Raw genomic sequence first — 16,985 nt, forward strand, 5'->3', positions numbered from 1 at the left:
CTTTCTGTGACGTTTTGTCCTTTGAATCAGACGAGCGTCAGCGGCCTAGCAGATGTTCTTAAAGAGAAAACGACTCCTTTTGCCACAGACTTGGAGGAAGCTCACCTTCCTCTCCACCTCTTGAAACTTCAAAAGGTCCTTTTCGTAGCCAAACGACTGACCACAGTTTAGAAGTGATAATAGCTGCATCGTTTTTGAATAGGGTGGCTAGAGGGTGTACATCACTTGACATAAGCCAAAAAGTCCCAGTTTTAAATTCCCACTAACCCTGCGCCTGTTACTGTTTTTGAGCATATCCTTCACAGGGCTATGGTCTGAAACTGTAGGCCACTCTAAGTTTCTTGAAAGATAGATGGAATAAAAATAAATAAGAAGTTTAGATTCGTCACCAGTTGCATATTACATGGTACTAGTTGTGCAGTTCAATATATGGGTGCATCTAGTATATAGATCAGCTCCCATTTTCAATTTATGGATATATTCAAGTGAACCATCCATTCTTACTTTCATGGATTAATTTCACTTTGCTGCAGCCTGGGGATGGGCAAGGTGTTTGGCAGAGCGTAGCCAACTGCCTTGCACATTATGCACCTTGACTATTAGTAGTGTTGAAAGAGGCATTTGTGAGACCTCTAAAGACTTCTTTTGACATACCCCCCCCCCTGAAAACAATGCATGGTCTTTGAGTGATTGCCATACAAATCCATCCACCCTTCTGGATCTACAGTGGCACCTTGGTTCCCGAATGGCTTAGTTGCCAAACAAATCAGCTCTGAAACACTGCAACCCCTGAAATGTTCCAGTTTGCTAACGTTTTTCGGAAGCCAAACATCCAAAGCGGCTTCCGCGGCTTCCAATTGAGTGCAGAAAGCTCCTAAAGCCAAATGGAAGCAGTGCCTTGGTTTTCGAACGGTTTTGGGAGTTGAACAGACTCCTGGAATGAATTACATTCAAGAACCACCAAAACTCATTTGGTTGGCCAGATGGATGGGCTATACCAGGAGAGGGAAATGCATTGTGGCCTACGCTGTTCAGCATATCTAGAAAGCTTTTGATATCATTGACAGTATCTTCTGAATAGGTTGTATGGGTTGGGACTGTTATTTTAGTGGTTTCAGTCCTGACCTAGACAGCCAATTCCAGAAGGTGGTCCTGGGAGACTACTCATGGAGATTATTGTAATTATACTTTAGGGTCCATCTAGTTTCCTATACATTTATGTTTGTTTATTTATTTAATATATTTATACCTACATTTTAGGATACTTTCAGAGAGCAACTTACAAAAATGTGAAATGAAACATAATAATGTAATGGGGGGAAATACAACATCAAACAACACAGCATTGCTGGAAAAGTCTTTTTAAAAATAATTTCTTAACATGTACAATCAAATCAGTTCAGCTGTAGATTCCAGTTGCAATCACAGAAGCTCTTTTTTTTTGTTACATTAAGGTTAAATAATGGGAGTGCTGAATCAGTGGTTGCAAACTGTAATGGATGTGCAAGGCCAATAAACCAAAGATCAATCCAGACAAGTCAGATGCACTGTTAGAAGGTAGCTTTTCTGATCATGGAAGGAGCAGGCCAGTTACAGAATGGTACTGAACAGTGTTGTTTGTGTGATTAGCTTCATAGCTAGGGGTTCTGCTAAATCCAGAATACTGGATGCTTAAATGATCCTCATGGTATCCAGTACCTTCCAATAGTGTCTCCTAGACAGAGATCAGTAGCTCATGAATAACCATCTAAGCAATCTTCAGACTGCGGCAGTGCTTTGTGTGTAGATGCCTTTGAAGACTTCCTAGACATGTTCAATTACTACAAAATGTTTCTGCCAGATTATTAAGTGGAGCAACTATATGCTTCAAACATCACCTGTTTTTAAATAGCTAGCCTGGCTGCTGGTTCATTTCCAGGTACAGTTCAAAGTGCTGGTGATTACCTATAAAGATATATGCAGCTAGGGAACCTGATACCTGAAAAACAGTATTCTACCACACAAGACTGCTTGAACCTTGCAGCTATTTTCAGTACCCCTTTGCTGTGCCCCTCCATCTTCAAAGGATTGGCAAGTGGTGACAGGAAAAAGGATCCAGTTGGGCATGGCACCTTATCTATAAAATGTCCTCTCTAGGGAGGCCTGCCTTACTTTGTAAAAGTAAGCAATAGTAAGTTTGTAGTTTTTATAACTGATGCTTTATCATATCATATCATGTTAGTTTTTAACTGTTGGTTTTGAATTGGCTAGTTGCAAGGTGGTTGACATTTAAACTATTTAAATTATCAATTTCAAAGGTAGCTTTGACTGCACATTTACAGTGCATGTTTACTTTGAAGTAAGTTCTGTGTTCACTTGGGCTTACTCTCAGGTAAGTGTGGAAAGGATTGCACCCCAAATTAGTATTTCTTAACTCAACGGATCAAAGAAAATCCTGGTTGGGAAAACAGCTGAGTCTTCATCATACGTACTTTGCAGTCTGTATAGTTAACACTTTGTTATGGCAGTGCAGGCAGGCTGAAAGGGAAGATGGAATAAGCAACCAAATATATGTATCAGAAGAGTTGACTGTACTTTAACACATTTAAGGGCACTGCAAATTTCTGGTTAAGAGTCCTATATTTCATACAAGCATTTTTATTTGAACAAATGTGTCTCTTCAAAAATAAAACTCAATATAGCATTCTCAGGAAGTAAGAACAAATCTTGTTATATTCACGGCTCCCATCCTTTCCCTCCAGGCTGTTGTGGCAGTTTAAGGCCTACAAGACCAGCTGCTTCCTCTGTTGACCGCTCTCCTTTGCCATGATATTCCTTATGCAATGCTAAGTGTTCTCGGACACTACGCAGAAGACAGAGATAGGTGGCAGCCTGGAAATGTAGGTCATGCTGGGCCCTGCATAATTTTTCACTGGTTACCTGCAGACAGAAAGGTAGGTGAACATAAGAACCTCATAAATATATATCTATGCATTCTTATTAGAATCCCATCAAGCTGTGGAATTTGCTAGATCTACATACATTTTAATTTGATCAGATTATTATGGCCAAGCTAAACAAGCATATCAGTTTTATGCTAGCTATGATTCTATCCAGAAAGAGATGGCCTAACACATCTCTAGTAACCTCCAGATGTCACTGCGTTTAACAGTAATCTATATGGAGTTGCTTTTGAAAAAAGTTCAGAAATTGCAGTTAATACACTTAGTCATAGACAATTGTTGGCATCTGTCTATCTCTAGAGCAGTGGTTTTCAACCAGTGTGCTGTGGCATCCTGGGGTGCCTTGAATGATGTTCAGGGGTGTCATGGGCAAGACTGGCCTCTGTCTCTCTTTTCTTCTCTCTCTCCTCTGATGCCCTCTTGCATCTCTGCCTCCCAAAAGCTTGCACAGCTGTTTGTTGCAGCCCTGGCTACAAGCTCCACAGGTGAATGGTGCCTTGGGCTGGCCAGGGGGTGCTGGTTGCCAGGAGCTGATGTGGCCTTGGAGTAATCAAGCAAGCAGTTGAGGGAGCCCAGCCAGCCCTCCAGCCCTTGCCGTTGGGAATGAACAGATAAGTCCCAGGCCCCTGTGGAGCAGTTTGAGGAGGTACCTCTCTTTGGAGCAAGGGGGAGCAGCTCAAGAGACCAGGGACAGCAGCAGTGGCTGCCCAGAGGACTCCCAAGGAGAGGGGAGAGGACAGGAGGCTGAGAGAACACTCCACAAGAGAGGCTGTTCGAAAAGCGTGAAAGGCTTTCAGCTCTGCAGGCAAGGGGTGACATAACTGGGCTCCCGAGCCCCATAGGAGTGCCACTCCTGTAGTTTTTTAAGGGAGCCATGGACTCAAAAAGGTTGAAAATCTCTGCTCTAGAGACACTGGAGTGTGCCTCCAGGGGTACCACTATGTTAGTTGCACCAAAGTGACCTTCCCGGGGCACAAGCCTGAGCAGTGTGTACAGAAGTCCTGGGCTGACCAGACAAGACCCGCCTCTTGACCTCACTTATGTAGTCTAAATGAAAGCAGAGCAATATGTTTGGCACCAGCTTGGCTACAGGAGTTGCCGGAAGAAGGCGTACAAGGCACCATCCAGCCATCTTAGGGCCTCCACTCCAGATTGGTGTAGGTAGGGTTTACTTCTTAGCCTTTTCTTCTCCTGAAGATGTCCCACAAGGCAGATGGTACTGATTTTTCCTCAAGGTTTCCTCCCAAAGCCTTTATTACGAATGTTTATAGTTGCAAAGTGGCTGAGGTTTAGGATCAGTGTTTTCCTTCTCTTAGATGAGCCCCCTTACCAGGTTGAGAAGCCCCATATGCCCCTCACTTCCCTCTACACCATGTGCAGAGACAGCCTTCTTTACCACTAGACCCCCTATTGGTCTCATTCGCTCAAATTGCTTTATATCAAGATGATTTTCTTAGCTGATAAAAGCTGGGAGCAGGCATCAAAAAGAGGGTTGGTCTATAAACCAAAGCAGTTTGGGTGCAGTGTACTGGATCTAACAACTTGAACTGGACCCATAAAACCGCAGAGAGAGGATAGCGGAGACCCTGAGGCGCGAAATGCACTCTTACAATTTTATGAAGAGGCTAGACGCTATATTTAACCACGGCAGCCGCGCGCAGCGTGCATTACCGTAACCTAGAAGGTCGACATTATAAACGACATTGCGGGACACACATTCTGTTAACGCAGCAACCCCACAGCCGTGCCGACTCCTCCTCACCAACGTACCCGGTGGGCGCGGAAGGCTTCCTTCAGATAATGGTAAGCCTCCGTCTCCCGGTAGGAGCGGCCGCCTTGCACATAGCGGAGCTCGCGCAGCAGACCGCGGAAAGTACGGAGAGGCGAACCCAGCGCCGCCATCTTGGCCAAACACTTCGGTTCCTCTCAGCCAATGAAACGCCGCAGCTCGTTCCAGGTTCAGCCAATAAGATCAGCCGACGGGGGAACGCGGAACAGCTCCTTTCACCCGCCCTGCAGGGACGGCTAACAGAGCCGAGATCAACCGAACTCAGCGAGCTGCGTGGGCGTCGCGGCAACCTCGTGCCTAAGTTCGGGGCCGAGGCGTGACGTGGGGAGCGAACTGAGCAGGCAGGGCGCGAGGAAACAACGGATGCCACGGCTGTTGGACTCAAACTTCCGAACGTGTGGGCGTGGCCAGGAATTCTGTGGGGGGAGGGGGGCAGAACCGAGATCTCTGCGATCCATTTCGTCAGTTAAGTGTTTCTATGTATTTCCTCGATTTGGGGGGAAGCTGCCTCCGCGCCCCGCTACACCCATGCCTGAAATCTCCGGCCAGGCACGGCGGGAATTGCAGTTCCACAACGTCCTGAGGACCACTGGTTCTCCCAGCACAAACAGCTTCCCTTTGCGTTACCTCAACTTTCAGAGGTGCCCTGACAGCCCGGCTCTTCCACCGCCAGCCTTGCCTGGCTGCAAACAGACTCCCAATAGTGGTCAGCCCTGGTGGGTCCCAGAAAGTGCTCAAAGGCGACATAAAGGCTTAGCTGCACATTCGTGGCGTAAACCTCCTTTTATGAAGCGGGCTGGGGTCCACCACATGTTATGCCATAAATGTGCTAAGCCTCCGTGTGCTGAAGACGAGGGCTGTGAAATGATTAGTTTTACTGTGGAAAGGCTGTGTGAAATGAACACGCCGCACGAGTCACTCATAAGTAGTATCGAGAGAGTCAGCAGAATATTACTACTCTGCGTGTCGCTCACGTTACCGTTAGTATAACTGTAGTATAACTGTATAACTGTAGTTAATGCCTTTCGCGCCTTCTTCCGACTGAGAGGAAGCGTAATTCTTCAAACAGCTTCAAAATGTAAACTGAATAACAGAGAGGGAGGAAGGGTGGAAAAAACTTCACCCCAGATGGGACTCGAACCCACAATCCCTGGCTTAGGAGGCCAATGCCTTATCCATTAGGCCACTGGGGCTAACACAGTTTTAAGTCTTCCAATCCTGTTATTGTAGCTAACATCGCATTTTTCGTAGACAGGTCCCACCCCTTCCATATACGTCGCAGGTTGCTTATCCGGCAACACTGTGACGTTTGCATGCCGGACGTTGCCCCACATATTTCTAGACACACGAAGGCGCCCATAGAGCTAAGTAAGGGCTCTCTGCATTGCGAAGGAACTCGCCTCTTGCTGAATGCAGAATGAATACCGGGAAGAGCAAGAGTGTTAAACACTAAGGTTTATGCGTTTGTTTCGTTCATACATAAACATATTTACAAAGAATATGCATATAACAGCCCTTGCATGTTTATTCAGAGGTAAGCCACCACAGCATTTTCCCCCCAAGATAAACTTAACAGAGCTTTAGAAACACATTGCTTTTCTTTCCTAGTTATTTGCTCGCCTACCATCCTGGTAAAATGCATGTTTTAAAATGCTTGCAAAATATCATGCATCCCTTTTTTCATTAGCATAGTTCTGCTAATAATTCCTCCAGCTTCCAAATTTGCCTACAAGGTGGCTTTTTTAAAACCATTCAACAGTTTATTAAGGGATGCTTTACATATTACAGTATTTCCAATTCACAACAATCCTGTCACCTGAGTAAATAAGTGTATGGCAGCTCTACAATGGGCAAGAAATATCACCAGTTTATCAGTTCTATCGGAACTGGTTGTATATGAAAAAGCTCTAATAGTGTTTCTGTGTACAATTACGTCTGCACAACTGAAGTACAGTATTAGGAAAAAGAGTAACAGTACATGACATTATAATGCAGTAACATGACAATATAATGTATCCCATGCCTGGATTACAAGCAGTCTTTTCCCATCTTAGGTTGGAATCCTCCATGGTGAGGTCTGACCTGAGCAGTTATGTGTGCCTTAGTAACATCTGGATTAGACTACTGCAAGGTGCTATTGTGAGGGTGCCTGTGCAGTATTCAAAAGCCTCAATGGGAACTAAATTAAAATTAATACAAAAGAAATCTGCCAGAGGCACTGGCAGTTAATGCTGGTGTACTGTCATCCTCATTAGCTCCCAATCCATTTGCAGGACCAATTCAATATATTGGTAAAAAAGTAAAGGTAAAGGACCCCTGACAGTTACGTCCAGTCATGAATGACTCGGGTTGCGGCTCCCATCTCGCTTTACTGGCCGAGGGAGCCGGCATTTGTGCGCAGACAGTTTTTCTGGGTCATGTGGCCAGCATGACTAAACCGCTTCTGACGAAACCAGAGCAGCACACAGAAACGCTGTTTACCTTCCCGCCGGAGCGGTCCCTATTTATCTACTTGCACTTTGATGTGCTTTCGAACTGCTAGGTTGACAGGAGCAGGGACCGAGCAATGGGAGCTCACCCTGTCACGGGGATTCAAACCGCTGACCTTCCGATCGGCAAGCCCTAGGGCTCAGTGCTTTAGACCCTAACCTGCCTGTGTCCAGGATAGCTTCTAGTTGAATCTACCTGCTCTCTTGCATTCTTAGCCAAGGTGCTGCTTCACATGCCACTGTCATGAGAGCGCATTTTTGACAACTGGACCTAGACTGAATATTTTTCTTCACATGTAGCCTTGACAACACACAACCCTCTTCTTGCTTCTGTAAATATCTTTTTTGTGATCATTTGGGGATCAGGTATATTAGTTTTTGCTTTGATATTTTGTATTTTCATTGTACTCTGATTCAGTATTGTCCTCCCTATACTGTTATTTTTGTTGGGTTTAAAAAATGCATTATTTGATAGCAACATTGCATGTTTTAATGGCTTCAAATACATAAATAAATAGCAGAAGACGGATGGGCTTATATGTACATTCCTCTTTATTTAATACAGCACAGACACATGACACATACAAAAGGGGGAAAAAACACTCATGAAGGCCCTGCCATAGTTAAGAACAGGAACACCTACACTCAATTGAACAAGGCTCCCACTTCAGATCAGATATCTGCTAGCTAACTACAGATGCATTCTTAGAGGAAGTCTGTTGCAAAAAAATAAAAATCTGCACCCTGTTTGGAAGTGTGAAAACTGGGAATTCCTGGACTTCAGAGGCAGGCATGCCATGAAGAAAATTGCTTGCTTCTGACATCAAGCAATTTTGGTTCTGGAACAAATATATGTTATTCAATATGTTATTGTTCAGGTCCAAACCATGATATAGTGTGCTAGGAGTAAAAGTATTTGTTTCCCAGATAAATAGCATTTTAAAAATTGAGCAAACCTTAACGTACACTTAGAACTGGGGCAGGCAATTGTGACAGCAGCTTTCCCTTTTTCCTACTCCAGTTTTAGATGGATAGTAAGCAAGCACCAGTTCTGGTGAGGAGCCTTACATATTTAAAAAAAGAACAAAAATACAAAAAGGAGGGCGATGGGGGTATTTACAAAATTCATGGCTGGTACAGTACATCATTTAAGACACACTATGCTACAATCTTTCAGGTCCTGAGATTATTACAAAAAAGTTAATTCAAATATTGTGTTCAGATTCGGTTTGAGAGAGGAGGAAAAGATAAAATCATTTACGCCACGTCAATAGAACACATCTCCCTAAAAAGCAAAACCAAAAGCAGTTGGCACCAGTTATCAAGTAGCTGTGTTTGGCTACTCAAGCCCCCTTCTCTAAGAGAAGCCATTTATATTTGTTGCATGGAGTACATTATCACATGGAAGATGTTTTAGGAGAGTATTCTCCCCACATGAAGCCAAAGGTTTTCCCTTCAGTTACATAAAAACTCCAGTTCTAACTTGTAAAGTAAGCCTACATGCGGAACCTAGAACACAGCTACTGCTTCAGATGTGTTTGCCAAGTATGGTTTATTACAGCACCACTACTTGATAAGGAAGCTTGTTACATTAAGGAGGGGTATACAAACTAGTAATTTTTTTAAACTACTCATGTGTCAATTTTGTCAAGTAGTGAGCTAACCATGTAGAAGTTTCCTCACTTTGTATAACCTCTTCTATTAAAATGTATAGCCAACTGAGCTAGGTATTAAAAGCTTACTTCTCCCCCAACTGAATGTTAATAGGTGAGGAAAACACACACACACACGATTCAGCAGAAAGGTTAGAACTGCTAGCCTTTAAACTTCAAAGCTCTACTGTTGAGTGATTCCCTTTATTAGGAAATGCATTTTATTCTTTTCTTCCAGAATAATTTCTGCTCAATGTTTTGAATTTATAATGACACAGGCACTCACTTATAATAAACATATTGTGACCTAGAAAATACCAACGGATGAAATGTAATGTTCAGGTCTGAATGTGCTAAGAGGGGAAAGGGGGAGAGCTAGTTTATAATGCTAAAAATTCAACACTGCTCAGCAGGTTTGAGGTCAAGTTAAGCTTATTTTAAAGTAACGTAAGTATAATTGAGTTTTTGCTTGCTTGCTAGCAGTCCAAATACTCTAAAGCTTAGAATCTACCTCCAACACTGAGAATGAATGACAAAAGTGCACCAGTTGCAACATCAGGGAGTTTAGTCATACAATTATTTAAACCACACAAGGTCCAACACTGAAATGTGCAAGAGGAGGCAGAAAAGTATCAGGATTCTAACTTGACTTACATGTAGAGGAGGATCTATCTAAAGGAAGAGTTAGTTAAAATGTCCAACTGACATTTCTCTGTGTACAGGTGAGGTATTCATTCACTTGCAGATTTATCAAATTCTGTTTGCTGATGGTAATGAAGGATATTTCTCCCATAGTTACGTGTTTCATGTCTGCATATTTGATAATGTCAATCAAGGCATTACATCATCAGATTTTAATATTGTTCTTAAAGCCATGAAGTTTCTTCATGACACTAGCTTTGAACTGGTGAAAGTCTTTTTGCTTTTTATCTAGAGTTTAATTTCCATGTTACAAAAATATTTCTGTAGTATACACATTCAAAAAGCTATATCTTGTTTCTTTGGGTAAACATCACACCAGCATGGGAAATGTATATGTGCTACTGAATGATAAGTCTAGTTATATGCATAGTTTATTTTACTGCCTACTGAATCAAACTAAGGCCTTGTAGAGAGAAGGGAAAGTATGAAAACAAAGACCATCCCTGCCCCCCTGTGCTGAAAACCAGTTGCTTCTAAATAACATTGAGTGCCATGCCTACCATTTAGCTTCCTCTGAATTTGTTGGCTTGTTTCTGCCAGTTTATGTTTTATGTCAGGCAAGAGCATACCCAGTTGTTATCTTTGCTGCTAAATGTCAGCACAGCAAGTGAAAAACCCTCAGTCCTTAATGAGGTGAAAAATAATTGAATGTCGTGTACACTATTTAACCGTCTACAATAGGAATGGGAGAAGGCTTCAGAAAATTATTTGTTATATGGAACAAAGACACTCTTATCCTGCACAAGAACTGCTCCATAATGCAACATTTATTGTAAGATAAAACTAGAGAACCCTGGTTTTCTGCTGTGCCAAACGAAAGGATAATTCAATTAGGGAAAAGAACTGAAAATGGTCTAAACATGGAGCTTGCGTTTCCTGGAGCGAGTGAGTCAAATGGTTCCAAAAAGCTATATGGAACAAAGACTTCTCAAAGCTCTTTTAAAACTTCAACCACCAAAAAAATGGTGGGAGCTGTAAAAAGGCAAAATTGAGCAAAAGGGTCCTGAGAAGTGGATTCAGAGAAGACTAAGGGCAATTTCTACACTGTCACACTGATTCCACACCACCATATTTCCCTAATACCTCCGCCCATAGAAAATGACACATTTTTGGGTTCTTTGATGAAGTTATGTTTAGAGCAAGCTCATTTTTTCCTAAATGATGTAAGTTCCTTAAAGCTTAATTTTAGGCCATAGATCAGGCTTCAAACAAACAAGGGCATGGCAGTCTCTCTCTTCCCTCCCAATTAGAACATTCCTTGCTAAACTGAAGTTTGTTCAAACCCCTTTTTTGACTAGAGGTAGAACAATCTCCTCTCATATTTGCACTGGAATTAGGAAGAAATTAACTCACCACATAGATAATATCTCCCTCAGCCACAATGAGCCACCTTCACTTGAACAGGTATAGCAGTATTCAGCACTGAGTGCCCAACCATTGATTCAGAATTATTTTGACAGAATGCAACTTAGATTTGTTTTTCGAGATAGTAAAACCTTGTTAAATAATACACTGTTAAAGAAAATCCAGATTACTTTTTTACAAATATATAACAAGCTTTAAAATGCACATTTACTTATTCTGACTGCTAGGTTGCATTTTTACTATTCTCACAGTTCATTAATTTACAGTAGTAGGCGTCATAAAAATATTGACATTAAGTGAAATCCTGTTGTAATTCTTTGCTTGAAACTAGTTTGCTACTCTTTAATTTAGCAAGTTTGCTACTTAATTGCAAGATTCTTGTGTGACTAATTCTGACAGATTTTTAGATATGTATCTGAGCAACACAAGGAAGCTCAATATGCATGGGAAACAGTCACTTTAAGTAGGAATATTTAGTCACTACTGTCACCAGATAGCTGCCTAGAGATCCAAAGAACAGGTTCCTCAGATGGAGTAGAACAATATGAAAAGGATTCTACCTTTTTAGTCAGCACTTTTTGTGCTCCCGGAACTGAAATTAACTTTGCTAGTTTGATTTAAGAAATACGAATTCTTGATACAATTTCTATAACTTGTGGAAATTTGTTCAGTGCTTCTTCTTCTTCTGCTAAGAATGTTACATTTTGTTGAGAATTGTGTCACACTTTAGTAATACCAGTTCAAGTTTATTCAATATTTATACCACTATCAGACTAGCACTATTATACTAAAATTTAATATGCAACCTGAAACTCCAGTGAGAATAGTTCAGCCCATTTCCAACTAACCACTCATTTCCTTACAGTTGCTCAAATACACCTAATTACCATACTCTCACCTGTGTCTATGTTCACCTTTGTAAGTAAACATTAACGTTACAGAAAACATATGAAACATTAGGGCTGTCAGGAATACTGCCATGTGTGAAAGCAAGCACCTAATAATGAATGCCATGATACAGCAGTGATAACATTACACACACTAATTACAGAAGGGAAAAGTCATTTTAACAGCATAAAGTCATATTGGCAGGTTCAAGGTTCTTCCAAATACCTCCTAGCACTTTAGGACCTCTGAGTATACATCTTGAGGAAAGTTGGGAACAAAAAACAAAGAAAAGGCACTTAACCAAAGGACAAAGGCCTGAATCAAGTAAGTTGGAGTGATAACACTATTCAGAGACAGAACCAAATTATATAAAAACTTTTACACGTTGCCATAAAATTAAATTGCATAAAATGTTGATCAGTTGTTTACCTTTGTGTTTCGTTTTTAGAAAATAGAAAAAGCAAGCAATTCTACAATGACCAACACTGGAAGAGACCTGGGTGAAAACCTTCCAAAGCTTAGCCTGACTGCAGGCTTTACTTCTTCCCTGCAATACTATCCTGAAAAGTCCCAAAATAAAAAAATAAGCGCAGTCACTATATCTGTTGCCAATGCACTCCAATAAATCAAGACATTCTAATCTTCCTGTGGGCAACCAACTCTAAAATCAATCTGTAAACTAGATTTAAATTGACTTATAAATATAGCCAAAAGTTCTTTCCACGAATGTAGCAGCAAACATAAGACAGTTGGGAGCTTTAAGAGACTATCTGTCAGATGATTATGGTTCCGTATAACTGATGGTAGCTTCGGAATTGCAGAATCTTTACTTTTGTACCAAGTGGAGAGGCTATGCAGAGGTTGGATTAGACTGCTAAAAATGGAAAGAAGTGTCATCTTGCTTGTCTACCCCACTTCCAGCCTATACTACTGGATAAATTAAAAGTCACTTCTTATTTAATAAAACAGATGTCAAACCCACAGCACCCACACCTGGGACTTTGACAACATTCCCAACCATCTTCCGGGAGACAAGCAGATATAAAAGTCTGAACAAAAAGGAGTAATTTAAACCATCAACTTTTATCTTAAGGTTGGAGGAGAACAATATATTTTTAAGACAACTGACGTTTTTGCATTTTGTAGTTCAATGCCTGTATCCTTTATCTAGATTTTGGATAAATTCCAGATAACCTAGAAATTGCTAGTGTGTTCCCATAAGGTTAAGCACACATAGCAGGAGGCATAATTTAAATATTATTCAATTTCCAAACCTGTACTTGAAAATTATTGCTTGTATTTGAGGCTCAGAGTGAGCTTGCCATTTTAGTTCCTGGTTCAGCTCAGCTGCCCAGAATAACAGCTTTGACTTATTGCTTGTGAATACTGAGGGGGTTAGGACAAGAGCAACTTGAATTGCAACCACACAACTAAATGGAATCTTACTATGCAGGAAGTTCATCAAATTAAACCGCATTAGAATGCTATTTATCCTCTTCCAGCCAATTCATTAGATCCAACTATTCAGCTCATGTGCCTATATCTTTTTATTTTTTTAAAAAATGCTGCACCTCACTGTGTTGATTCATTCCAATATCTTTTGCCCCCTTTACTGTGCACACAGTGCAGAGTTGGCATCTATCATTATTTTACTGGTGTCACAATGTCTTCAGATACTTACAGCTGGCTGTTTTTGAAACTTGATCATCTGAGAGTTCACATTGTATGCCCAGCTTATTCCTGTTTGACTTTTTTGTGGCGGGATGAATGACTGTAGTCTGACCTATCAACTCATTCACTGATTTAATATATTATTAGAATAAGCATGAGCTATACTGAAGGGGCAGGCAATTTGTGCTATTTTGTTCTAAAGGGGGAAATTTCAATATTTCTATCAGTGATAAACACCTGGAAGCAAAAAACTAAGTCTGCCAGAAAAACATTTGACCTCCATACTTTCTCCTACTGCATATTAGAATGAACAGAGGGGGGAAAGGAATATTGCCTGCCTAAGATTTAGTGTTCATAATAAGATCTGCAAAGGCAGACTCATCACATGCCAAATTATCACTAAATTCCTTCTAGTTAAGCCAATGTAACCTCACATTTGATGGTATTTCATTGAAAATACATTTCTACCTCACTCAAGCAATAACTGCATTTATTATTTTTATTTTTTCAACGTAGTCACACTTTCAAGATACATTAAAAAAGGATTCAAAAACATACTTAATTTGCAATGCAGGCTTTAAATTGCTACAAGGGAAAGCCAACACTATAGTAACAAGCTTGCAGAGAATGTAAGATTTTGTATGTTTATGCATGGAATATATGCTGTGGTGAACAAGGAAGTTTTTACCTTTATCTCAAGGGTCAGCAAAATGAGTAAGAGAAGAAAATATACCAGTTAATAGTTTTGGGACTCTAACGTTTGGGGGAATGAACCAGCCAAATATATTCTGAACTAAGTATGACAAGTTTGAAGGCTCTTCTACCAAACTACAAGAAATATTTTAGAAAAGTCTTTTGTTTACCTTGCATTTGGTAAAATTCAATATTTAACTGAGTTTTTTATTCCATGATGTTGTGCAAAGTTCTTTATTAGTGGGCTCAACCCAACATTCAGTTACTGTGTTTATATTATATATTATTTAAATATATGTATTTTTTTTACATATAGAATTAGTGTGAAATCTAAATTAGTAAATATAACATACCTGGCTTTCTAAGATGAAGGAACATACCTGGAAACAGAAAATGTGTCTGGTAGAAGGCAGCAGCAAGTGTGATCTAGGCCAATATACAATAAAGCTATACAGGTATGTGTATATGAAGAGCCAAAGATTTCTCTGAAGTTTTAATGCAGCCACTCATACTGTTCAACAGACAAGCTGCTTGTCTGCTTAAACTGTAGCTTAACCAATTTGCAGTTGAAGTTTCAAAGAAACCCCCAGCTATACATGTTCTCCTGCATGCGCATATACCTTTATTGGACAATGGCCTTCATTTTCAGATTACTTAGATTTTTCCGTTTTTTCAGGCTAGAACTGGTCAAAATGTTTTAATAAGATTTAAGTGAGAGAAAATAGATACTTTTTACAGAAGAGCACAATGTCTCATGCCTTCTTGATTTTTCTTAACAAAATTATATTTTGATCCAAATATTCCTTCTGTAATAATTACGAAGTGCAATACAAGATTTGCCTCCCCAACATCTAACATATTGCTATCAAAAACTGAATGTCAGCAAAGAAGTTGTGTCCCTGTGCAACAAGGGAGTCAGGTTTTATACCTCCTAGCTATGCAGGTATTAGGAATGCTAGAGGTACATATTTTAAGCCAAGGCTGAAGGCACCTCAACTACTCTTTGGAGAAGGCTTTGAACAGTACTGAGAAAAGCAAGACTCTGTACAAAAGCAAGCTACATGTAGTTATTGTGAGCTGGAAATCAATACAGTGTGAGACTTTTTAGAGCTATTAAAAGAGGGAGAAGAACCAGAGACAACACTTTCTTCACAAAGGATCAAAACTGGAGATTTCTGGATTATGTTTATGAAAAATAAGGCAACTCTGAAGTACTACAGCAAGATTAAGGGCAGGAAAAGACTTTCTTCAGAAGATACTGAAAGCAAGATCTGGTCTGATGAAGCCAAGTAAGTTCTCATTTTATATTTGAGTATATGAAGTTAAATTGAAGAATGGTTACAGAACACCCTCCGACTTTTCCCTTCCTCCCATCTTGAGAGGGGAAAAACTCTACCCTGGTCAATGACATTACCTATGGTGAACAATCCTCCCCGTCTGTAATCTTTAGGCTCTTCAAAGAGATAGTGACAAAATGGCCTTAGCTTCGTGTGGAGAAAATACTTTCTTCCTTGCTTTTTCTACATAATCACAATTCCTGTTTTATATGCCACATTATCCAAAGCTGTACAGAATGTTCCTAACTGGCATATACTGTAAGCTTCCCTGGGGACGACAGATGTATGGCCTCACTTGCATGATGGATAGAGATGTCTATTTTAGCTTCCTTTCACAGATCCTCTATCAGATATCAGCCTGAAAGAAGGTTTGTGCTGCTGTAGGTTTGACAACTGAACCTATTTGGCCAAACCTTTCTGAGCTATTCAGAAAGGATAAAAGGCTTTGGGAATTCACTAGGAAATATCAAACTATGAACCATTTTTACATGAACACTTTCCTCCTTTTCCTTCTCTCTTTGATCAAGTATTCTTTTCTTTTTCTTCTTCTCCTCCTCCTCCTCCTCCTCCTCCTCCTCACCACAGTGCTTGGAATCAGAATATGTAAACATTGACAGAAACAGCAGCTCTGTGTCCGCGTTAGCACTTTCCCAACTGGTCAGTCTCCATCAGCAAAGCAGAACCACTTTAACTCCCTTGCTCATCAGGACATCACTGGGTTTTCCTCTGTAACTTAGTGTCCCCTTTACTTTGGCCTCCATCTGGAATTTGAAGATGAAAGGGGGGATTCATATAAGGTAAATTGTCTTATTATGTAAATTACTCTCACGAAATGTATGTTATATGATGGAAACCTGCATTCCCACTTGGCAGCCTTTACAACAAAAACAATTTTCATGCAACACCTTTGTGGAATTCATTGCCACACTATGTAGTACATTCCAATAGTACAGCTGGGTTCAAAACTGGCAAAGACAAAACTTAGCAAGTAGGCAAATACTAAGAGGCCTAGCCATGCCAGATATGCCAGTATCCCAGCACCTGACTCCAGAAGCAAGAATGTGGGAGATAGGTTAATTGGTCTGTTTCGTTGAAATTCCACTCCAATTCTTTCTGAGAAATATTTATTTGAGAAAAATGCCTTATGAAAGAGCTCAGTTCACTTGTTATTTTATATATGCAGTGACAGATAATGAAAGTAGGTGAAAACCCAATATTCATCCCAAGTTGAGAATTCTCCTTGAGATGTAGAGATAAACAGGCCCTCAAGCATTCTCAGAAGCCATTGTTGGGTCCTAGGGTTTTCTGGAGTACTTCTGGCAGCTGCCATCATGGAAATGTTGGAAAAACAGATTCTACAGCAGTTTTCACTATTGTAGAATTACGAAAGACTTAAGCCTTGATGAGAAAATTGTTCTTTCACTTTTAAAAAGTGTTATTTCACTTTCTTTTTCTTT

The 16,985-nt window shown here is 40.5% G+C and overlaps 2 protein-coding genes and 1 long non-coding RNA gene across 4 annotated transcripts in view; 1 reads left to right on the forward strand and 2 right to left on the reverse strand.

Annotated features, from left to right (window-relative positions):
* LOC310825326 (putative RNA-binding protein Luc7-like 2) overlaps positions 1-4,893 on the reverse strand; it is a 30,841-nt gene extending 25,948 nt beyond the window's left edge. The window contains exons 1-2 of the mRNA XM_083698729.1: positions 4,713-4,893; positions 2,772-2,919 (exon numbers count right to left, since the gene is read on the reverse strand). Of these exons, the coding sequence (XP_083554855.1) occupies positions 2,772-2,919; positions 4,713-4,844 (280 nt within the window). The 5' untranslated portion in view covers positions 4,845-4,893. The remainder of the gene's footprint in view (positions 1-2,771; positions 2,920-4,712) is intronic.
* LOC310825382 lies at positions 29-12,419 on the forward strand. Its single transcript, XR_014555244.1, has 3 exons — positions 29-173; positions 2,742-2,933; positions 12,276-12,419. It is a non-coding gene; the product is annotated as an uncharacterized lncRNA (long non-coding RNA).
* Positions 7,755-16,985, reverse strand: part of UBN2 (ubinuclein 2) — a 47,890-nt gene continuing 38,659 nt past the window's right edge. The window contains exon 17 of one of the 2 annotated variants that reach the window (XM_083698554.1): positions 7,755-16,289. In XM_083698554.1, coding sequence (XP_083554680.1) covers positions 16,240-16,289 — 50 coding nt within the window. In that variant the 3' untranslated portion in view covers positions 7,755-16,239. The remainder of the gene's footprint in view (positions 16,290-16,985) is intronic. The other variant, XR_014555207.1, reaches the window with a different exon arrangement.

This window comes from Podarcis gaigeae (genome assembly GCF_964106915.1).
Source record: "Podarcis gaigeae genome assembly, chromosome: 10".
NCBI lineage: Eukaryota > Metazoa > Chordata > Lepidosauria > Squamata > Lacertidae > Podarcis > Podarcis gaigeae.